This window comes from Suillus fuscotomentosus (genome assembly GCF_016647785.1).
Source record: "Suillus fuscotomentosus strain FC203 chromosome Unknown F5891scaffold_2, whole genome shotgun sequence".
Lineage (NCBI taxonomy): Eukaryota > Fungi > Basidiomycota > Agaricomycetes > Boletales > Suillaceae > Suillus > Suillus fuscotomentosus.
Window position 1 is genome coordinate 1,700,730 of NW_024539514.1, and position 22,290 is coordinate 1,723,019.

The window sequence follows — 22,290 nt, forward strand, 5'->3', positions numbered from 1 at the left end:
ATCCATCACCGCGTCGCTATCTGCTAGTAGGCTTATATTAGATCGTTTATGAGTGAGTATTCGCTGCATCTCCCGTTACCGGTCCTTGAAAAGGGTCATGGGACTGTATCATCGTACGTTCCCTCATATATATATCGTTGTGATATCATTCTCACCATGACTAGGACTCAAAGATTCTCCATCAACACTGTCTGAATCTTCTTGCGACTCGGCTACGAACACCTAATGCCCAGAAAAGTTCTCATTGGATTTGGCGTAGATGTCGATGCTGTGGCTGGTTGGTAGGTTGTTTTCCATCTGATCATGAAAAGAATGAGCGCCGAGGACTATTACGCAGGCTTGGGTCCTATGGAGGAGAAGATTCTCCGTTGGATATTTCACGAGTATGGTCATGGTACAATCTTTATATGATCATTGGAAGCTCAAGTCAGGCAGGGAATGTATGCGGGAGAAGTTGGAGTACCCCGCCTTCTGAAGCTATTTGATAAGTATAAGATTAAGACAACCTGGTTCATCCCCGGTCAGTCCTAAGTTCAATGTTTTCAAGACACGTGGAATTGATGGGCGCAATGAAGGACATAGCTTGGAGACGTTTCCAATGCAAATGGAAGCAGTTCGAGATGCCGGTCATGAAATGTAAGCTTCCTTGACTGTGGAGATCCTTATCTTTCTCATGTCATGTGCAGAGGTCTTCATGGATATTCCCATGAGGTAAATGGTGATAGTATCAATCCTGGACATAGATCTGAATATTTCTAAAGAACCCTGTCTCTATGACCCTGGAACAACAGCGGGACATTTTGGACCACACCTACAAGCTTCTTACGGATTTCAATCACGGTGTTCCTCCGAAGGGCAGCGTCGCCCCTTGGTGGGAAACCAGCAAGGAGGGGACGACCTTGTTGTTAGAAAAGGGCATTGAATATGGTTACGATTCATTACTACTTGTTTTAAGTGAAGTATTGACACCGTTTTAACAGATCACTCCAACATGTCCCACGAGTAAGGCGGTCTACCTGTCCTGCCAGTGATTACTCATAGGAATATTCGCATTCCTTCAGTTCGCAGATGTATTATCTTCGTGATGAAGATACATGGACGAAGATTGACTACCAGGCGCAAGCTCACACATGGATGAAGCCGCTACAACGGGGTAAGGAAACAGGACTCGTCGAGATTCCTGCTAACTGGTTCGTCAATTACATCACTGGTGTCTTGCCTTCCATGCATCTTACACAATTGAAAAGGTACCTTGACGATCTTCCCCCGATGATGTCAGCTCCCGCTACCTCTGTGCAAGTTCAACCTACTGACATCAATCTAGGTTCATTAAGTCGAGCTCAAACTCGCATGGTTGGGTGTGTCATCACGTTTGAAGCATTTCTGGGGTGTTTCGTTTATGCATCCGACAGGTTAACACTCGAGATGTCGAGCAGCTTTGGAAAGACACTTTCACTTATCTGTATAGGTAACAATACTAATTGTGTCGCCATACACTATCTAATTACATCACTTAGAGAAGAGGAAGATTTTGTGTTCCCTCTCACGATTCACCCAGATGTCAGCGGGTGAGTCTCTCTTTCTCCCTTCTTCGATACTTGAGCGTCTCTGAGTGTTTTATTTTGGTACAGTCGTCCACACGTGCTTCTTATGCTGGTGTGTTTCATCCATCATACTCCTTGCTCTCTAAATAACTGGCAATACATAGGAGCGTTTCATTGAATGGGTCAATACCCACGATCACGTACACTGGGTAACCTTACACGGGATGGCTCAAGACTTTAGAGCCAGTAAAGAACCAGCACCGGGTGCCGTAATGCCTAAAGGCTTCGCACAACGTTTGTGAAATGCTGTACATCGTGTTGTAGAAGACTTCTTCACGTGGATGAATATTGAATGACGCGAGTCAGTGTTCCATAAACTCGGTTTGATCATCTACACGTGTAGAAGGCCCCAAGAGATATTACATCATGGATCGTGCAAAACCAGATCTCTTCTGCGGCCCTTGTCTTTCTAAAGACAGGTTATATAAAGAGCCTGTTCTAGTCTCTTTCACCAGAAGTACTAACCCAATAAGATGCCCCGCGAGATCCTCATAGGATTTGGTGTTGATGTGGATGCTGTGGCTGGATGGTAAGTTTAATTCCTTGTGAGCTCCGAAATGACTGTATTCTATGCGACCACTTCAGGCTAGGCTCGTACGGTGGCGAGGACTCTCCCCTAGACATATCTCGCGTATGATCGAGTTGCTTTCAACCTAACCTATGGTATTTTTACCTGATGATCTTTTAGGGCATGTATGCGGGCGAAGTTGGAGTTTGGCGAGTATTGAAGTTACTTGATAAATACAACATCAAGGCTACTTGGTTCATCCCAGGTGAGTTTGAGTTTTGTTACTGAGGCTTTATCATACCATTCATGTGCAGGCCATAGCTTGGAAACGTTTCCAAAAGAGATGGCAGCTGTCAGGGACGCAGGTCACGAAATGTTAGTCTTGTGCCTGCGTCATGATGACCGTTGACTGATAGCTATCTAGCGGACTGCACGGTTATTCGCATGAGGTGCCTGCGCACACTTGACCTACTAAGCTAGATTCAGATGGCTCAGCTAATTTTTCGCAGAATCCGGATGCATTGACGCCAGAGCAACAACGTGACATTCTTGATTACACATACAGATTACTCACGGACTTCAATCACGGAGTGCCTCCAAAGGGCAGTGTCGCGCCGTGGTGGCAAACAAGCAAGGAAGGGGTTGCCCTCCTTCTAGAGAAAGGAATCGAGTATGGTATGCCTGCGAGTTGTGTCACGATATTGGGTCGCTCTTATACTTCCGTGTAGATCATTCGAACATGTCTCGCGAGTAAGAATCTGGGATGTGTATACTCCACTTGGATATTGACTGCTGTGTTCGCAGCTCCCAGGCACACTACCTTCGTGATCAAGATACGTGGACCAAAATAGACTACAAGGAGAAGGCGCGCACGTGGATGAAGCCTCTTGTGAGGGGAAAAGAAACAGGTCTCGTTGAAATACCTGCTAGCTGGTAACACTGTCCCTTGCCGGAGTGGTCGATCATAGCTGACTTTTCTATCAAAGGTACCTCGAAGATATGACACCAATGATGTGCGTTTTATGCTTCATAGAAAAGCGTGCTTCATTAACGCCAAACATAGGTTCATGAAGGCTAGCAGTAATTCTCATGGATGGGCAAGCAAAACATGGTGCAATTCCTCAAACCGTTTACTGACTCGACCACGCTTAGGTGGCCCCTCAAACTGTCGAGCAGCTTTGGAAAGATACCTTCACATATCTCTACAGGGAAGAAAAGGATTTCGTTTTCCCGTTAAGTATCCATCCAGACGTGGGCGGGTACGTCTCATACATTGCTTCCACATTCAGAATGATCAACTTATTTGATTTAGACGTCCCCAGGTATTACTCATGCTGGTAAGTAGCTCTAATGACCTACAAACGTGCCTATGTGACACGCATTCCTGCATCTAGGAACGGTTCATCGAATGGATTAATGCTCATGACAACGTGAAGTGGGTTACGTTCCATGAAATGGCAGAAAGGTTTAGGGCGAAGAATGATCCTCCTCCGGGTGCTATGATGCCAAAGGGATATGTGAAACATAAAGCACGGCTGTAGTAGAATGGACCCCAAACGATAGCTGGTCGTCAGGAATCATACTTACTGCTATCTAGATAAGCGGCCAATAGGAGGTTTTCAAAATAGGATGTAACATGTGCTATCGTATTTACCACTTCAATGAAGAGAACATTAATGAAGGCGTTCCGAACATCCCGCTTTACTCATCCATCTATGCAGCCTGAATATATAACTCCTACCTCGTGATAAGTAATGCCTAGGTCTCTGTGGCACATGCACGTCATATCATGGATCCTATAAGAACTTGTGATTATCCATCCCGGCCCACTGCCAAGTTCAACTCGAATTTCTCAAGTCGTCTTGTCACTTACACCTCGAGCAAATATGGCTGTTCCACCTATCCCACACATTCCTGATGAACTACAGAAGGGTGTCAGTGTCGTCGTCGAGACGAAGTATGGTCCCATCAAGGGTGGCAGAACTACGAACGGCGCTTCAGTGTTCTTAGGTGAGGTTGTCGACCAGACCCTTTACACTCGTATGTTGAACCAAGTATTTAGAGGTTCCCTTCGCCTTGCCACCCGTTCGCTTTCAGGACCCAAAGCCACTACCTCCTGATTATCGATATGAAGACAAGGACTACATTTATGAGACTAAGCGTATGTCGAATGATCAAACTCTCGTAAATCATTGCTACAAGACGGAATCCCTTAGACTGTGCTCAGCCTTCGAATGATGGACAGGGTGCTGGGACAGCACCAGCTGATCGTAAGGGCTACGGAGAGCCGTCAGAGGACCCGTAAGCGATTCAGGATGTTGTTTCCAGCTCTGAATCTTATGGTTTCTTTCTTTAGCCTCTTTGTCAATATTGCATGCCATTCATCATCAAAACCTGGGGCAAATATTCCTGTCAAGGTTTACATTCATGGAGGGTTCGTCGTGCATAGACTTATCATAACTCTCGGTGACCCTTTCGCAGATTTCTTCAGTTTGGTTCACCTCATGGCTTGAGCTCCCAGTCACAATATGTGGCCGAGGCAAGGAAGGAAATTCATGTGAACATCGGCTATAGGATCTCGGTACTTGGTTTCCTTGCGTGCGACGAGCCCAAGGTAGACGGAAACTTTGGCTTTAAAGATCAATGGTTAGCGCTTCTGTGGATTTCGGAGAACATTGCATCATTTGGAGGTAAGCTTGAACGCACGCCATGTCAGATTTTGTCGATATCCTGACATCATGTACAGGTGATCCAAACAATATTCAACTTTCTGGGCTGTCTGCCGGTAAGTGAAAGTTTCCTTTGAACTCGCATCATTGCTAACGAGCAATAGGTGCCCATGCTTTACACCAAATCTTGCACCACCTTTCACACCTGCCACCAGGGCAGAACTCTCCGTTCCGCTCCGCCCATTTGCAATCAAACGCAATGATGTGAGTCACTTTTATCACTTGCCGTTAACTCACTCATTGCCTGCAGGACTATCCCTAAAACCCCGTTGGAGCTGAGGCAATCCTTCCAAGCCCTTTGCCGCGCCCTCAATCTCGATCCTAATGCCCCTGACATTTTGGAGACTCTGAGAGACCCTGCCAAAGTTCCTATCAAAGCTATGATGAAGGTAATAGAGACAGACGAAGTCGGTGTAGAGCACGGCACGTACCGAGGATGTTTTGATGGCAATTGGATCCCTACCACACCCGATCCAATGACCTGGCAACGGTCGGGAGGCCTTGCTCGTGCTCTGCGCGAGAAAGGAGTCAAGAGCATTTCTATTGGCGATCTGAGCGAGGAGTGGTACCTTTACGCGATCGCGCACCCGGTTCAAGGTCCACAGGATGTGTTCCCCAACATCTTGCGGTACTTCCCACGTCCCGTCGTTGAGAAGCTCGTGAAGAAGTATCGGACGCTTTCAAGTACAGCAACTGTCGAAGAATCGATGAGGCTCATGGGAGATATTCTAAGTGACGGACAAGTGCACATCCCCGTAAGGATGTTTGCAAGAGATTTCCAACAGGCGGGGTTCCCAATTCTCAGATATACGATTCGCTGGACTCCAGAACAACTGCGTCCAAAAGGTATATGAGTATCCATAGAGTTGTGAGATGATTACTGAAGCTCGTGCAACAGGGTGGGTCACGCATGCAACTGACCGTTGCTTCTGGGCTCTCCGTATCCCGAGCATGAATTATCCACAGACGAAGAAGGCGATTGAATGGCTTGACGCATTCGACAAGGAGATCGCCGCCCTCGAGCAACAGGGCAAGCCAATGCATGAACTTGATGAAGCTCTGACTATGCAGGAGGACCAAAGCATCGTGTGGGCAGAAGACAAGAGATGGGCCGAGTTAATGAACGTTGCAAAGATCTTACCTGGTGAATCTTAAACATTGTTGAATTTTCGCATTCGTGTAATCTAGGAATGTTGATGACCTTTGAGCAATATTTGATGCATGATGAGTTCTACATACGGCCAGCCTGAATTTGAGCCTGGCGATTTTGTTTGAAAACAAAATGCAGGCAACTTATTGATCCTCAATATTCAATGTTGAAAGGGATCGCACAGTTTATCAGTCTTATGATAGCTATTGTCCTGCCCTGAATATCATACGTATCGAACAGCACCACGCGACTGAATAAGGTACTAGATCCATGTATAGCACTTATAATATGCTCTTTAAATTTGGGTTCAGCACTGAGCACTCTTGAATGACGACAGCGCGGCCGCATGGATATCGCGTGTTCACTGGCGCTCAGCGCTCAGTTCTTGGGTTTGTTGAACTCTACTAGTATAGAATGACACGACGTCGCAAGAATGCACCAAAACAACAAGCCAGAACAGAACTTGCAGGAGAAGCTCAAGCTCACAAGACAGATGGCTCTCCGAGTCCGTGTGCACCTACAACACAATACCAGCATTTCATTCCACGATTCATATTACGAAGATTCCAAGTTGGTCCTGTGAAGTATGTTTTCAGAGTTCTCTCGAGCACTCTGTGTTGGACAATAGACCAGAATACTGAATGATGTTCTTTGCAGGTCCAAAACAGAACGACAAAAAGAATTTCGACGCACTGGTGTTGATCCTGAATACGTCCACTACTATGATATTGCCACGGGTAGCCTTGACATTCGACCTATTGGAAAGGTTTACGGCGTACAGAATCTCTACCAGGACGTCCGAAACACCTATAATATCAACGAGCTAGAGGAGAAATTAGCGGACCTCGAACGTCATGCAGCCTCCATTATCATGGACCTGCACAAAGCGCTTCCTCAGGGAACTTTCACTCTGAAGCGGAGGCCGCTAGAGCTCCTGCGGAAGTTCCTATTTATCATGCATTATCGCAAGGTAACATGCTCCCACACCTACTTTCAAGCGGATCACCCGGAGAACGCAAGGGGCCGTCAGTGGATTGAGTCCTTCATGAAAGCGAAGGGTATTCAATCCGCTGTCGAATTTTGGCTATACGTCCTCAGATACTACCTGGACACATCGCATTCAGATATCATGCGAGATGCTGCAGAACTCATAGAGAAGTACGGCGAAGAAGGTCTTCAAAAAATGATGACTGAATCGCATATCCCACCTGATCTCGAAAACCACGATGCTTACACTTACCATACTCATGCGGACAACTACTTCTTCAGCATCTGGGAAGCCGCGGAAGGGGAAGAATTCATCCTCACGCACAACACATTTGGTTTGTGGGAAGGGTTGGGAGGTGGCTGCCCTGGCCTGCATCGCATATTTGTAGTCAGCCCTCGCATTGCCCTTGTCCTGCGGCATGTGATATTGCGTTCAGAAATCAAGGAATACATCAAGCCGGGTTCGTTAGTGAGCTCTTTGCTTCACGTGAATCCAGTACCACCCACTCCAATTTACGCCAGTGGAGAACGCGGTGCACACATCAACCACGTAGATATGCAATCCGCGATGTCACTTGCACGTTACAGATCCTCCCAGGAAGGGGCGGATGACAGTTTTGTGTTCAAGATCACAAAGTTGTCGCGACCCCAAACATTGGAGTTCAATTCCGTTCTATTAGTCAATGTGACGAAGACAGGCTCTTTGACCTTCCTGTCAAAGACGAGTATGCTCCGCACCGTGCGTGCGTTCCGGAGTGTGCCAGCCAATTTTCTTGAGAGCGAGCTTCTCGTTCCGCTCATTGCGCGACTGGCGGATACTATAGAGACAGGAGTGTCAACTCTTCGCCCACCATTACAGTCGCCAGCGGCTGTCCTCGACAAGGACGTTGACGCACTTACACTCGTTGATGTAGTGCTCTATGTGCTTCTGATGCAGATATGCACGGGTAGCAGGCGGTTCGAAACGGCATACGACAGGGCATACCTAGTCTTTAGAATCATGGAGAAAGCAAAGCCTACTTCATTTGCAGACGAAATCAACCGAGAAGTGGAGAAGGCTTTCAAGGTCTGCAAATGTTCGGAGGATGAAGTGTCTTTCGCAGACGGTGTCAGTTTCGCTCCTTTACTCTCTTCGATTTCCAACGAGTCGTCCTCTCAACTCTTCCAATTCATGATACCTTGCATGAGCAAACTGGGCGCAGTGATGTCTGGAGGTGAAGGGATTTTGGAAGAACTCCAAGATGAAGTCGCCGTAGTGAGCTTTCTTGCACGTGCGTCAAGCAGCCCTGGAGTGTGGCATGCGCTCTTGTGTACCAGCCCAAAGGCCCCCGAAATCTTGTCAAGGCTATTCAAGAAGATACCCCAACAGATAAGTTTGTTATGGATCTCACGCGGTTCATGTATGAGCGCGCTTCGCCGTCAGATTTCTCTTCTGGTTTTCATATGGCATATTCATTACGAGGAGTATGCGGCATGGCTGGGCCGACCACCAATCCTGTCAGTCTGAGCTATTACTTGTTAACGGCATCTATAATTCGATGTCTCGGTCGCACAATGCTGGGGTCCCTGCCAGAACCGTACTCATCGCAGCCGCGCGAGAGGCCCAAGGCCCGGCTCCTCTACAAGATGCCAGAAGAGCATTCAGAGTTACTTTTCTCGAATATGAAGATGATACTGTGGAAATTGCTCCCGGGATATGAGCCGTCGCCGGGAGGGAGTACTCTGGGCCAAACCCTCCTAAAGTGGATAGACGAGATGGCCATCGTCGGTTGTCTTGCGTGGTTGGGGAAGCATAGAAGGAATTTTCTGGACTACATTGTGGATGGGTTTCCGCAGGGTATGAATTTCAAGTTGTTTGAAGATGAAGAAGCCACTGGGAGTACCTGAATCAGCTTGTTCGAATCGACCTTCTATAGTGTTCGAGATCGCTTACTGAGACGTATCAGTTGTACATATTTTTATTGCAAATGACTCATTGAGCAGTGATGATTGCAGGAACTTGAAGGCTATGCATGGCAGCCAAAGCATGACAATCACACTGGCAGTGACCTTGTACATGACATGCACAAGTTCATTCAAGGTCTGTCCGACTCAAATAAATCAGAACCCATTCTGCCATGGCTTTCGAAACGTATAAGTCACAAGTTGATAGGACATACTGATATACAAATGACTAGGTAAACATTCAACAGCGCCTGAAGAAGTCTCAACACAAATATGTTGTATAAAACGCACTGCATTGTAAAGACAAGCTTAGGCCTTCTCGAAGCCTTTGGGCATGATGGCACCTGGTGCTGGGTCATGTGTAGCTCTGAAATCTTGAGCCATGTCATAGAAGGTTAGCCACTGGACGTCATCGTGAGTATTGATCCATTCAATAAAACTCTCCTATGACCACCAATGAGTTAGAGAACAAGGAGGACGTCGAGTGAAATATACCAGCATCAGAAGTACGTGTGGACGACTGTCAAAGACCAAGGTCAGAACACTCGAATGATGGCAAGAAGTGGAGACTGACCCGCTAACGTCCGGGTGGATGCTAATGGGAAATACAAAATCCTTCTCTTCTCTGGTCGCTATAAATCAACAGGGAACTGAAACCAAGCAATCTTATCCTTACCTATACAGGTAAGTGAATGTATCTTTCCAAAGCTGCTCGACAGCTTGGGCGCTGACCTGATGATGCATGAATAGACGTGAGAAGGTTTTCAAACGTGTTGGCATACCCAGCCATGAGAGTTTGAGCTTGATTTGATGAACCTAGACTAGTGTTAGCATGATGCTTTTGTGCACGACTTGCATCCTACATCATGGGGGGAAGATCGTCAAGGTACCTTAACACACGTGTAATCAGATAGGCGCACATTGGCGATGTATTTGACGGACCAGTTAGCTGGAATCTCAACGACTCCAGTTTCTTTGCCCCTTTGCAGCGGCTTCATCCACGTGTGAGCTTTCGCCTGATAATCAATATTTGTCCATGTATCTTCGTCACGAAGATAATACATTTGCGAACTGAAAGAATGTCAGTCTGAGTATTTCACGACTGGTATGCCGACTCACTCGTGGCACATATTGGAGTGGTCTGTTTTGAAAGGTGTTAGTACCTTGCTTGAAATGAGTAGTGATATAGTGACCATATTCAATGCCCTTTTCCAGTAACAGCGCCGTCCCCTCCTTACTAGTTTCCCACCAAGGGGCGACGCTGCCCTTCGGAGGAACACCATGATTGAAATCCGTAAGAAGGTTGAAGGTGTGGTCCAAAATGTCTCGCTGTTGTTCCAGAGTCATAGTAACAGGATTCTTTGAAAATAAATATTCAGTTCTTTGCCCAATATTGATATGATTACCACTTACCTCGTGGGAGTATCCATGAAGACCTCTGCGCACGAGATGAGAAAGATATAGATATCCTCGCCTAAGGAATCTTACATTTCATGACCGGCATCTCGAACTGCCTCCATCTGTTTCGGAAATGTCTCCAAGCTATGACCTACGTATGCTATCCGTCAGTTCCTTGTGTCTTGGGAGCATTGAACTTGGGACCAACCAGGAATGAACCAGGTTGTTTTGATCTTATACTTATCAAACAGCTTTAGAAGGCGAGGCACTCCGACTTCTCCCGCGTACATTCCCTGCGCTGATTTAAGCTCATAATCACATAGCGTCAATGCGAGCATACCCGAGAGATGTCCAATGGCGAATCTTCTCCTCCATAGGACCCAAGCCTGCATCATGATCACCGTTGCTAACACTTATCATCATCTACGAACGGAAAACCACGTACCGGCCAGCCACAGCATCAACATCTACGCCGAATCCAACGAAAATTTTTCTAGTCATAGATGCAGGTTATCGCTTGAAGTCCAGATGGTATCGACAGGGAGTCGTTCAGGGTGAGAACTGCAATGCGGCGCTATATATACGAAGAACATGTAACAAACCACATGACCCCATTGACAGGCTATTATTGCCCGGGGAAGGCTGGCTCGCAGGTGTTTTAAGATAAGCCTTTTCAGACCTCGATACAATGACGGGCGCCTCCACTCTACTCTAGAGTACTAGTGGCATGTTAGAAGATAACACAGACCAAATAGTGATAGGAGGAAGATCATCGTTGGACCTTCCGATCTTTGTTATGATGTGGTGCATGAAACGTCACAAGATCCAGAAACATCATGGTCACATAATGTAAAAGACCGAAACACTCAAGATAATTGACTCTTCTGCCGTAGCTTGAAGCTTGAGTACCAGTCGCGTGTGGTTGTTTGCAAAGAACGACGTGGTCACGAGACTAGAGTTTGCTTGGGGATGCAATGATTTCGTTGCTTGTATACTGCAAGTGCGGCCAAGACGCTCTCAACTTCCGGTGTGTCTGGATTCCCTACTAGAGTAAAAAGCTGATTGGCACACATTTAAGCTAAGAGTAGGAGCGGGCTGACGGAATTTCTTGAGTTGGTGGTTTCTATAAAAATATGGGGATAGGGCTTACTCTAGTTCGTCGTCGACAATGTGTTCCGTAGAAGTTGCACGCCGATCTCAGGCTCTGGGTAGACCAGGTGAACGGGAGAGACAGTTGGATGAGTGCAAGACAATATCATGCATATACGTGCATGGGCACCCATTTCCGTGGTCTTCAGGACTTGATTCCCGTACCTAGCAGAAGAGTTTTCGCAAAAGGTTTCACGGTTCTAGCCAGCCGGCCCGGGTCAGCCGCAACCTCATTGGGATCATCGTGCTCCCTTGTTTCCTTGTCTTTACCGTTACAGGCTTACAGCTTTTGGTTCGTCGCTTGTGCTGCATCTCGACCACCTCCTGCGTTGCTTGTGATTTCAGATCGAGAGTTTGCAGGTGACGGGCGTCTGTTGTGTCAGTACCCTTCGTATGTTTTTTTTTGCGTGTTAGTGTATGCTAATCTTCGTTCAAGAGCGTTTTGTTCACCCAATCAAGCTACTGCTCTTATTACATGTATTTCACGTCATCAACCTTGTTATGTATCAAGCCGAAACCAGAATGTAACTCACCGACTCGGTTACTTTCCTACTCGCAATCGCGACCTCCATGGGACCACGCCGTGATCGACACGTCCGCACAAGCCCGTTGAACACGTAAAGTTTGAATCTGAATCATCAACCCTGTCATTACCTTCAAACGCTGTCATTTCATTCCATGACTCTGTCATGCTGTCGTCCAAAGGTGTAGTTCATGCATCACTCCGATCTTTCTGCTAACATGCATTTATACTTTGTAAATGTCAATACTGCTGCCGCGGAGACTATCTTGAGCGACCGACTCCACAGCTAGGGACATTAACTTGACATTCATGAGATAAGTATACGAAGAATAATGTACAGGTTCTTCCGAAGATACCTACCCATTCGTGGTCTGTCGTGCGACGCGGATAAATAAATATTCAGAAGAAGTAAAACACCTGTAACAGCATGCCTCGCACCAGCCAGCGCTTGACGTTCGGTGCTAGGACCGCTCGCGTTCTAGACTTGGACATGCACGTTTCTGCGGCATCGCATTGTTTTGATATCGTGAGTGATATTGACCACTCGGCAGCTGGCAGCGATGTGCGTCGACGCTTGCTGCTCAACTGTGGTCGCAACGTGGTTTGATTGTCCTACAGCGCACATCTCCACAATTTCCCTCGTGGTGATCGACAGTGGCTAGTCGCCATGATTACCCTGTGGGTGTTTTCAGACAATCCACAAATCGACGCTCCACAACTCATTGATATTATTGAAAGCATGCTGTGGTCCTACCAAGGAACTCTCAAATTTGCGCGTCAAATTACTCCCCTCTCCTCGTTCTTATCTGTTAGGCATGGTCGCTCAAAAGTCGATCGCTCAGTCTTCTTCTTCCGAACATCATTCCAGCGCTGCATTCAACGCCCCCGTCATAATGTCTACCGTAGTCGATGCTGGCATCGCGAATCCTCGCTCAGAGCTCCCCAATCTTCAATACCCTTCTGCCTCGGAGCCGGCCGACCCTCCAGCTCACGCCTTCACCTTCACGCACTCCGGCCCAGCAGAGGTAGTCCGAACTACACCGGTGTCATGTACGTATGGCCCCTTTCGTGTTTGGGGCATGTTGGGCGAGGGCACGTACGGCGTGGCGATGGGAGCTGAAGACATAGTGTCGAATCGCTTGTTGTGTCTCAAGGTCTTTCAAAAGCACCATCTTGAGCGCAAATCCAGGAAAGCTGTTCTTCTGAACGAACTCGAAGCGTTCAAGCGTCTTTCATGCGCATTGCCGTGTCCCGCGGCTAATTTCCTCATGGGGCTTGAAATGTCGTTTCAAACAAAGGATCAGATATGTTTTGTAATGGTGCGTCCTTTTCCATCCTCCCCTGCGACCCGTTTCAGTCATCTGACTCCATCTGACGTCTCTAGGACCTGATGGCGAGCGACTTGTATAATTATCTGCAACGTTATCCTTCGTACTGCGTCCGCAATGCTCGCAGGTGGGGTGCGCAAATGGTAAGCAGTCGTCTGTCCTGGTCTTCGACGACTCACGACTCACGCCTCCTCCGACCTCGAAGACCCTTGGGATCAACGCCCTGCACGAGATAGGGATTATCCATCGGGACATCAAAACCGAAAACATCCTGATCGACGTTCGAGAGAACGTGCGCATCATCGACTTTGGCGTGAGTTATGTAAACAAAGACGAAGGACCCTTGGACCGACAGCAGAATTATTCTTCGGAACCGGTGGGAACGACACACATCATGGCACCGGAGGTCCTGCGCAACGGATCCGACCGCCGTCCTTCGATGTACGGAGCACCGGCAGACTGGTGGTCGTTAGGTTGTGTCCTCTACGAGCTTGTGTCGAAGGAGCACGAGGTACGTTTCGAATCTTCCTTCGCTGCTATCTTACTTATATCATCTCGTCAGTCGCTCTTCGTTACAGAGGACGACGTATTTTCCTATGTTTCTTGGTGCTCCAGCCGCGACAGGGCATCCAAACGGTTCCCTGCCATTGAAGAATTGAAGGGAAATCTCGCGGATTTGATCTCTGGAGTAAGGTTTTGTCTTGTTCGTTTTCCGGCACCATCACTCATCTTCACCGCGGTAGCTGCTGCAACCCGACCCGTCATCGCGGTTTGGGTTCGCTGAAGTCGTAAATCATAGATCGTTTGCGTCTAGATCCGGCAGGTCAGAATTCACTGACGCACACTCTCGCGGTGAGTTGAATCTGATTTGTCTGTGAACATCATGCTAAAAACGGATTGCAGCGCTTGAGCGCGAAGAATTTCCATCTTCGCTACCAGACTTACGATGTGGCCGAGAGATCAACGCAGCAGAGATCTGGGTTCGCCAACCTTACTGGGAGAAATCGCACGTTCCGAATGTGGACCAGGTCAAGCCGGCGCATTTTTCTCCGTCCTTCTGATGGCCCTTTAGTCCAGTAGATGTTTATTCCGTTTCTATAGCTTCACCGTTCACTGTCACTACGTCTTCCTTCCTATTTCAAGTTGTTACAAATGATCTTGTGTGGGATACATCTTTTACTGTACGTTATATATATATATCCCAGGACCCAAGCGGTAGTGGAATCAGCATGGGTATTCAAAGGTTTGAGTTTATAGTTGTAGCTGATTTCAGCAGATTGAGTAAGCCACGGTGCTACTCAAAGCGCGCCATCCGAACGTTGCCAAAGTACTAAAGGAAGGTCTCCGCACCAACATTCTCTCCTTCTCTTCGAACCCAAATTTCTGTGGTCACGAAGCGAGGCTCCTCCCACATAATCGACCCGACGCGAAGACTGCACTTGGGTTCATGGTCCTCTTGATTCAGCTTACCCTGCGTGCTCAAGAGTCCAAACCGAAGCAAATGGGCACGCCAGGAATCTCACACAAGAGACTCGTGGTATAGACATGTAATTGAATTCGAGGGGCTACCCCTTGACAGTAATCCTCGTCGGAAACAGCCACCATCAAATATATTCTCCGCGCCACGATCCGAGAACAAGTGACTCAGAACACCGATTGAAGTTTTCCGGGTACAGATTCAACCGCTCTCATCGAGCGTTACTGTGTTATTAATGGATTCTAGGAAAGATGGCTTACTCCGTTCCACGTCACATCGACAGTTCACTCGGAGCTGCCGCAGTGTAATTTAATCTGTACCTAACCAGACATGCAGACTTGAGTTCACAGAAATTCTTTCTCCCGGAAGAGGGGTGATGGTACTTCCACTCCATCGATACCATCACTTCAGCAATACGAAGGTTTGTGATAAATGTCCGCCCAACTCAACGAGGATCGTGGGGGTATGCCTCTTGTTTCTCTGTCGGGAATGCATAAAGCTGTGGGGGATATGGTATGAGGAGTTGAATTCTAATTTTCCAAACGTAGTTCAGCTTGAGGTGGTCAATATTATCTGATCTGTATGCAGAGACTCGTCGCAGGCCTCAAGTGGGTGCATGGACGCTACCAGGTTAAGGTATGTAGCCGGCCGTTCCGAAGTTTTTCCCGATGCATTGAAGTTCAATTCCGTTCTATTAGTCAATGTGACGAAGACAGGCTCTTTGATCTTTCTGTCAAAAAGGATTATGCTCCGCACCGTGCGTGCGTTCCGGAGTTCGCCAGCCAATTTCCTTGAGAGGGACCTTCTCGTTCCGCTCATTGCGCGACTGACCGATACTGTGGAGATAGAAGTGTCAGCTCTTCGCCCATCATTACAGTCGCCAGCGACTGTCCTCGACCAGGACGTTGACGCACTTACATTCGTTGATGTAGTGCTCTATGTGGTGAGTGATTCAGTCCGAAACATGGTGAGAACCGCGATGCGGCGCTATATCATATACGAAGAATGTATAACAAACATCAGCGGGTTAGATCGTGCTACAGAGTGCTACGGAGCGCTTCGTAGCACTCTGTAATCATGTGTAATGAGTTACGTTTCCCTGATGAACTACATGACCCCAGGCCATTATTGCCTGTGGAAGGCTGGCTCGCGGGCGTTTAAAGACAAGCCTTGCTAGATGTCGATACAGCGATGCGTGCCTCCACTCTACTCCAGAGTGCTAGTGACTCGGACATGTGAGAAGGCAGCCCGGTGCCAAACAGAGAGAAGGATGATAATCGTTGGATCTTCCTATATATCTTTGTTATGATGTGGTCCAAAAGTTCGCCTGAAACCTCACATAGTGTAGAAGATCGAAACACTCAAGACAATTGACTCTTCTGCCGTAGCTTGAAGCTTGAGTCGCGCGTGTTCTTTGCAAAGAACGACTTGGTCAAGAGACTAGAGTTTGCTTGACATACCCATACTCGGAAACTGTAGTTGTATGACTTTGAATTTGAAAATCTGACCGGTCAGTGGTCACCGTACACTAGTTCTTACTACTATCACAAACAATTTATGTAAAGCCGAGCTCTGCAGTACGACTCTACTGATATGAAATTGACATAGGGTCAGATCAGTACCTAAACCTCATAATCAAGAAAAACATATCCACCAAGCAACTAAACTTCAAATGCTTGAGCCTAAAACTGATCTGTAACATACAGCTCGATACTCCGCGGATCGCAGTTCAACGTTTCAACATATATTTCGGCCAGAGTTGCACATAGGATCCATGTCAATCATTCAAACTTCGTCGCAGCTTCAGTGCGTTTCTCCTGAATGCGGATTTTGAGGTCTTTCCATATGTGGACTCCGAACAACATAGAACAGCCGACATAAACAGCCTGAAGAGTTTAAGCACAAGACTCGAACACTCATCAGACAAACTCACCGTCACTGCCAAGCCTTTCACAGAACGCCTACAAAGTGACAAGGTATACAGTCCTTCAGCCGTGTGGATAACACCGAGTATCGTAGCAAGAGTCTGAGCAGCAAAACCGAGACCGGTGAAGTTTTTAATCGCGTTTGCTGGGGAGAAGAATGTATCCACGGTGGCGGCAGGGATAGAGAACAATGTCGTGCCAGGGGGTGGTGGTGCAAGAAGATAAAAGTACGCGAGGAAAATGAATGGCGTCATGATAGCTTTGGGAGGAAACCGGAATGTGGTCAACTTGGGAACTTTGAGCTAAAGTACGCGTATGCATCAGACACAAGACAGATTGAAAGCAATATTGTTTGCGAACACGTACCATACCAAGACTGTCGAGCGCCTCTGTCTTCATACTCAAAAGGCGGGGTTTGGCATCATCGTATCCTGGAAGCGGTGGATTAAATGGTACCCGAACCGAATTTGAGACTCCAGATTGGAGCTTGTATAAAAGTGTCATGCCCTGGGTACATTCGTCAATACCAGTCAAGTACAAGAAATCTATCGTCCTAGACTGACCTTTGAGTCGACGCCCGACATCTCAGCACTGACCACATTGTCCTGAACTTTCCCGAAATATTTGACATATGCAACCAGCGTACGAGGTTGATCCTTCATATACGTGCATAGGGAGCTAGAGTTTGAAGCGACGGAGTCTGACATAGCTGCTGTAGATGATTTATGACGTCGCGTTGAATACAGCACTGATGTCGATTCTGGCGGTATAATGAAAGTTCCTCTCGAACGATTCCACAAGACCTGAGTTTATATATTTATCAGGGCATGCTCCGACTCGGGGCCTAGCTCGGACGCGAGAGATAAGGCCTAAGGCCTAGCTAGACCTGTGCGTTACCATCAGCGCTACTAATCGGTAAACAGTGATGTAATGATATGATTATTCGAACTCGGCCCTGTTGACTTTCGCCTTGTTCCGTGGACCGTGGCATGCGGTTTTTCTCGGCAGGCGAGTAAACACCACATACCCATTTGATGCACCCTATGGGTTCAGTGGTGAAGTATTACTGGAACTAACAGGTAACCAGTACCATGCAATCAAACTGGATCACCACTGGCTTGAAGATCACAGCAAGGCATCTGGAGCATCGCAATAATTTAGCAATAAGGTAGTATTGTCTGTGGTATAAATACGAAAAATGGAATACCGACAGAGAAACGACCCAGTTAAATTAACAATATATTTGCCCTGTTGGGCATACACGCCGCAGACCCAAGAGTTGAAAAAGGTACAGTGAGATAAATGACTGGGAGAATTCGCGAGTAGAGAGCATCCGGCATGCTGTGATAACATGAAGTGGGGTCTGTACTAATCGTGAGATCATGAATCTAAAGCATCAAAGTGAAGCCCAGTGCCGAGGCGCCCAGGGTTAAAGCAGTCTTCCAGCCGATGCTTTCCGCGGCTAAGCGGAGTCCACTGCCAGTTGCTTGCGAACCAGAGGACGGCGTCGGAGTTGGAGATGCACTGGCAGTTGTGGCCCTAACGCTAGAGCTCTAAATAATACTGCTGGGTGAGTCTGTTCTGCTGCCAGTGAGACTGGCATTATTTGAAGCGTTACTTACGGAAGAAGTGGCACTCGGTTTTCCAATTGCGCTGGCTGTAGCTGACACGGGGCTCGTGGTACCAACGGTGGTAGTTGAGGTCGAATTGACGAGCGAACCGGTACCCCAAGGAATGGCCGACCCATCGGATTGAGTGCTTTCAGTTGCGGGGACGATGTCGGTTACGGAGTCAGTGATCGTGAATCGCCCAGTCCAGACACTGTTGGCGGAAGCTGGAGAAGAGAACTGGTAGAAGTAAATAGGCGAGTGGGGTGTGACCTGGGGGGATAAACACGATTACGAGGCATGTAAGGGTGGAATGAAACACCACCAACCTGAGGACAAGGATAAGAGAATGAAGTTTTCGTCGCGTCCGTTCCGTCAACAGTGCCGACCGCTATGAACAGTTGAGGTCAGTATCTCATGACAGAGTATATGAACGGACTGGTCAAGTTGACCATGTCGAAGTTGTCCCCCGTCTTCAACTGGATGATCATAGTCTTCCACACGCCAGTGGTATCCGGGTTCCAGCTCATGGAACAGGCCTGGCCCTCGATGAAGACATCTCCAGGTCCAGGATTGGTTGGATCTGGATCGGCATGTGCGAATAGAGCAGCAGATGAGGCCAAGATGGTCAACGCGAGGGCCGCAAACATGTTTTTTATATGAAAGGAGTGTGCTTTAAACTGGAGGTTGACAAAAAAACGCAACGATGGCGATTGCATCACTTAAGGTACAGCAATAATGAACACAATGCGACTTACTGAAAGATTATGGCGAAGACGACCCGGAAGACTCAGCAAATAGCAAAGGAGCGACTGGCGAAGTGCGAGGGAGCCGATACAAGCCTGTGGTTGGTGAAGGATCGTAACTCGCGGAAGTAAGTTTTTGTACCACGTACGTCAGACCGGCAGCTGTATTAATGACCCAACCAGTTGACATGCCCATGTCAGCCCCCTGCCAAGTGATCGATGCATATGTACACCCGACACTGTGGGCAGAGCCAGCCTCCAGACTAAATTTATCCATCGATCAAGAGGCCAGCGGGCTGCTATACGAGTGCTAGCACGTGTCCAAGTCATTGTGGACCGTGGTCGGGGATGGGTACTGGTACCTGTTATGGGACCGTCCGCAAGCACTTATAACCAACACCAATCATTGGGTGACCCACTGGCCGCTCACAACTTCACAAAAGTTCACACTAGTGAGGCACAAAACTGATGCCAAGTCCATCTAGCTAGGGCCTCATGCGTGTATGGGGCACTCTGTTCCCTGGAATCCGCTGCCTTGCTCGCCAACGACAAGCAAACAATGAAGCTATAGACAGCGACTCAGATCTCAGACATCGCCGTCGATACCACCGCGCACTGCTTCTCGATGACATTTGGAGTAGGTAACGATGGAGACAATGGTTCATTGATTATAAGGAGGTGAGTCGAGCCAACTTGTGAGCGCCCACCACTGTAACAACCGGATATTAACAAGGTATACACCGAGAATCAGTCAGCGTTGTTGGCAGAACTGCCAACCGGTGGCTGTGCCTGATCAACGACAGAACTCACGACCTGGTGGGACTCCAGGACTCACAAATATTGTAATTCAAGTCTGATAATACAGTTTGAATCCGATAGAACATGAATATTTGAATGTTGGGCTCTGACGGAGCGAAGGCACCTGCAGACGTCACACCAGGTAGGAGTGCAGCGAGTCGACATAGGCCGATCGAGCGCTGTCAATGTTTCCCATTAATGTTTTCATTTCTTCCTAAACTACCCGTATGTTTAGAGAACGTCCTACATCTTCCAAACATCGATACTGATCGGTGATGTGAGTCACTTGTTTTGCTCTCGTTTCGTACTGAGCCAGAATCTATTTTCTACTAGCTCTCTTTCTCACTGCATGCGCTCGCCTGTCATGACGACAATGAAAACCGACGTCCTTAAAGTAAGATGGTGCATGGTGGACGACTCCCCCTCGCGTCACTGATCAACGGCAATTTCGAGCGCCTGGAACGAATCGAGAACACCTGGAATTGCTACTACTGGAAATGTAAACAATGCGGCAACACTTATAACTCATCAATGATCAGGTGCTCGAGTTCAGGGTCGTGAACAACCTACAAAACCATCTTGTCAAGCACTTGCGCAAATGCACCTGTTGAATGTTCCTCTACGCCAAGCAGCGTGTCTACTATTTGTTATCGTAGGAAAAGACCGGAATCTGCTTCTGGAAGTTTTACTGCCACTGCCATTTCAATCAAGAGATGAATAGCTACGCGAAACCTGGACGGATATGTTTATCACTCCTTGAATAATGAACAAAATAATCCAGCTGCAAATGCAAAGCTGCTCCGGTGTGTCATGTCATCCCGAGTTTTGAGAGTCAAACCTAATTTCTAAATCTTAAAATTGACCTCTCACTCATGCAAATATTCCATTCCGTGTCGGTGACGATGTGTTTCGCCATGAGTGACGAGCCACGCAAGTGAGTAGGTAAGTCGCTATACATAAGAACTAGCACGTTCAAGTCATTAGTTCATGATTCAAAAGATATAACGATGTAAAATGATCTTTGAGTATCCTGCAGAAGTTCCGATGGTATTCAGCAATCGCAGTAAGCGACGAGATCTAGCCGTGAAGACTGGATGTTATTATGCATGATGAAGTTTTGATATTAGCCAAGGCTACCAAACTAGGGCCAACAGCTGACGCGTATAGTAATATATCGTTCCAACATTCATACCGTCCATCACTGAGGCTCCATATTATGCGTCATAGGCATGAATCTTTGAAGATGAATCACAACACGATCACGGAATATACATGAAAACGTACCTCTGCCGCTAATTTTGTCCACTCCGTCAAAGACCTAAGATACTCGTCTTTGCCCTCATCCACCGGTATGTCTGGGGACCAAACGGTCAAGGAAGAAAACCTTGAGACCGGGGTTAGTCTCCGAATCTCAACACATGAGCCGTCATGATCTGCATCCACCGCATCGTCTTCATCTATGTCCATCTGTCGGCTGCATGTTCGTGTTGCTCGAGCCTTGCCTCTTGTTTGAGCTATTGTTTCAACCATCCCAGTATCATCCCCCTGACTCTTTGCATCACCGCTTGGTGCACTAAGGACTATGCCACCGTATCCCTGTGGTAGGTCCACGGTACGACCGTGTACCTGCCTCCCTCTGAATGCTGCAATAAAGTTGTTGCTGAGATTACCTTCTACTGGAGGTGTTTCAGGTAGTGCGCGAGCAACTTCACTTGATGAGCTGGCTTGAGTCCCAGAATCAGCGTCGACTACCATAGCGCCCACTTTTGCAGGACATGTCTGTGAATCCTGCTCTAATGGAGTAGACTGTGATTCGGCAATTGTGGTTATGGAGCATTGAGACTCTTCAGCAACGAGGGTGTTCTGGCTGTTGTCTGTAGACAGCTGTGTTTCGTTGGACGTTTTCTGTGTAAGGGAAAGGATAGAAAGCGAGGGCTTGACGCGAAAATACGTAGATATTGGTGCGGGCCCTGAGTGAGAGATGTGGAATGGCATGAGATTGGGCGCGCATTCTGGAAGGTCGAGAGTAACTGGTGATATTTCCATACTAGTGGTGCTGGTTGAATCTTGATCAGAGGCGCTTTCATCACAAATTCAATAGATCGCTCGTCGATAGTCACGTGATGCTATTTTTCAATTGGAAAATCGTTTGAAGGGATGATGCATGTAGCATTAATTGAGGTACCGGGCTCAAAGAACTCATCCATGTGCATGAAGGATGTAGGGAGAAATAACCCAGTGTGAGACACAACATCTAACAGTATATAATAACCCACACTGGTATGACAACATTTCATATGTGACTTCTCAATGAGAATAAATGATCTAGGATAACCCAGACAATTCAATAAAACCGCCACGACATCATATATATATCATTGGATATAAGTACGCAGCTAATTCAATAATTAATAGCT

General features: G+C 47.4%; 9 protein-coding genes across 9 annotated transcripts; 5 read left to right on the plus strand and 4 right to left on the minus strand.

Annotated features, from left to right (window-relative positions):
• The first annotated feature begins 79 nt into the window (after positions 1-79).
• Positions 80-1,962, plus strand: F5891DRAFT_223407 (carbohydrate esterase family 4 protein). Its single transcript, XM_041370979.1, has 15 exons — positions 80-113; positions 165-281; positions 338-383; positions 436-520; positions 576-636; positions 687-711; positions 762-927; positions 981-1,002; positions 1,062-1,190; positions 1,248-1,274; positions 1,325-1,358; positions 1,413-1,468; positions 1,518-1,568; positions 1,632-1,656; positions 1,709-1,962. The coding sequence occupies exons 2-15, from the start codon at positions 226-228 to the stop codon at positions 1,844-1,846; spliced, it is 921 nt and encodes a 306-aa protein (XP_041233602.1). The 5' UTR covers positions 80-113; positions 165-225; the 3' UTR covers positions 1,847-1,962.
• On the plus strand, positions 1,752-3,785 carry F5891DRAFT_223422 (carbohydrate esterase family 4 protein). Its single transcript, XM_041370980.1, has 13 exons — positions 1,752-2,133; positions 2,190-2,235; positions 2,293-2,377; positions 2,427-2,487; positions 2,537-2,561; positions 2,622-2,787; positions 2,841-2,862; positions 2,917-3,045; positions 3,099-3,125; positions 3,176-3,209; positions 3,265-3,371; positions 3,425-3,449; positions 3,507-3,785. Exons 1-13 carry the CDS (start codon positions 2,078-2,080, stop codon positions 3,651-3,653), a joined length of 930 nt encoding a protein of 309 aa, XP_041233603.1. The 5' UTR covers positions 1,752-2,077; the 3' UTR covers positions 3,654-3,785.
• Positions 3,786-3,793: 8 nt separating this feature from the next.
• Positions 3,794-6,054, plus strand: F5891DRAFT_998391 (Alpha/Beta hydrolase protein). The gene is made up of 9 exons (XM_041378490.1): positions 3,794-4,122; positions 4,175-4,273; positions 4,329-4,413; positions 4,469-4,546; positions 4,594-4,802; positions 4,859-4,897; positions 4,946-5,045; positions 5,092-5,687; positions 5,740-6,054. Exons 1-9 carry the CDS (start codon positions 3,999-4,001, stop codon positions 5,994-5,996), a joined length of 1,587 nt encoding a protein of 528 aa, XP_041233604.1. The 5' UTR covers positions 3,794-3,998; the 3' UTR covers positions 5,997-6,054.
• A 251-nt stretch (positions 6,055-6,305) lies between these two features.
• F5891DRAFT_223534 (uncharacterized protein) lies at positions 6,306-8,973 on the plus strand. Its single transcript, XM_041370981.1, has 2 exons — positions 6,306-6,575; positions 6,649-8,973. The coding sequence occupies exons 1-2, from the start codon at positions 6,406-6,408 to the stop codon at positions 8,483-8,485; spliced, it is 2,007 nt and encodes a 668-aa protein (XP_041233605.1). The 5' UTR covers positions 6,306-6,405; the 3' UTR covers positions 8,486-8,973.
• Positions 8,974-9,088: 115 nt separating this feature from the next.
• Positions 9,089-11,162, minus strand: F5891DRAFT_223541 (carbohydrate esterase family 4 protein). The gene is made up of 14 exons (XM_041370982.1): positions 10,766-11,162; positions 10,661-10,706; positions 10,529-10,613; positions 10,411-10,471; positions 10,336-10,360; positions 10,116-10,281; positions 10,042-10,063; positions 9,865-9,993; positions 9,786-9,812; positions 9,705-9,738; positions 9,599-9,654; positions 9,497-9,547; positions 9,418-9,442; positions 9,089-9,366 (listed from the first exon to the last, which is right to left on the minus strand). The coding sequence occupies exons 1-14, from the start codon at positions 10,819-10,821 to the stop codon at positions 9,232-9,234; spliced, it is 918 nt and encodes a 305-aa protein (XP_041233606.1). The 5' UTR covers positions 10,822-11,162; the 3' UTR covers positions 9,089-9,231.
• A 2,098-nt stretch (positions 11,163-13,260) lies between these two features.
• F5891DRAFT_938735 (kinase-like domain-containing protein) lies at positions 13,261-14,198 on the plus strand (the record flags this gene model as incomplete). Its single annotated transcript, XM_041374190.1, has 5 exons — positions 13,261-13,311; positions 13,377-13,463; positions 13,526-13,831; positions 13,883-14,008; positions 14,064-14,198. The coding sequence occupies 5 exons, from the start codon at positions 13,261-13,263 to the stop codon at positions 14,196-14,198; spliced, it is 705 nt and encodes a 234-aa protein (XP_041233607.1).
• A 2,087-nt stretch (positions 14,199-16,285) lies between these two features.
• On the minus strand, positions 16,286-17,589 carry F5891DRAFT_1273696 (uncharacterized protein). The gene is made up of 4 exons (XM_041370150.1): positions 17,286-17,589; positions 17,089-17,229; positions 16,731-17,024; positions 16,286-16,683 (listed from the first exon to the last, which is right to left on the minus strand). The coding sequence occupies exons 1-4, from the start codon at positions 17,427-17,429 to the stop codon at positions 16,579-16,581; spliced, it is 684 nt and encodes a 227-aa protein (XP_041233608.1). The 5' UTR covers positions 17,430-17,589; the 3' UTR covers positions 16,286-16,578.
• Positions 17,590-17,860: 271 nt separating this feature from the next.
• On the minus strand, positions 17,861-18,979 carry F5891DRAFT_1220928 (uncharacterized protein; the record flags this gene model as incomplete). Its single annotated transcript, XM_041369416.1, has 3 exons — positions 17,861-18,602; positions 18,659-18,720; positions 18,769-18,979. The coding sequence occupies 3 exons, from the start codon at positions 18,977-18,979 to the stop codon at positions 18,276-18,278; spliced, it is 600 nt and encodes a 199-aa protein (XP_041233609.1). The 3' UTR covers positions 17,861-18,275.
• Positions 18,980-20,731: 1,752 nt separating this feature from the next.
• On the minus strand, positions 20,732-21,932 carry F5891DRAFT_1160969 (ribonuclease H2, subunit C). Its single transcript, XM_041365245.1, has 2 exons — positions 21,158-21,932; positions 20,732-21,108 (listed from the first exon to the last, which is right to left on the minus strand). Exons 1-2 carry the CDS (start codon positions 21,917-21,919, stop codon positions 21,088-21,090), a joined length of 783 nt encoding a protein of 260 aa, XP_041233610.1. The 5' UTR covers positions 21,920-21,932; the 3' UTR covers positions 20,732-21,087.
• Between the last annotated feature and the right edge of the window lie 358 nt (positions 21,933-22,290).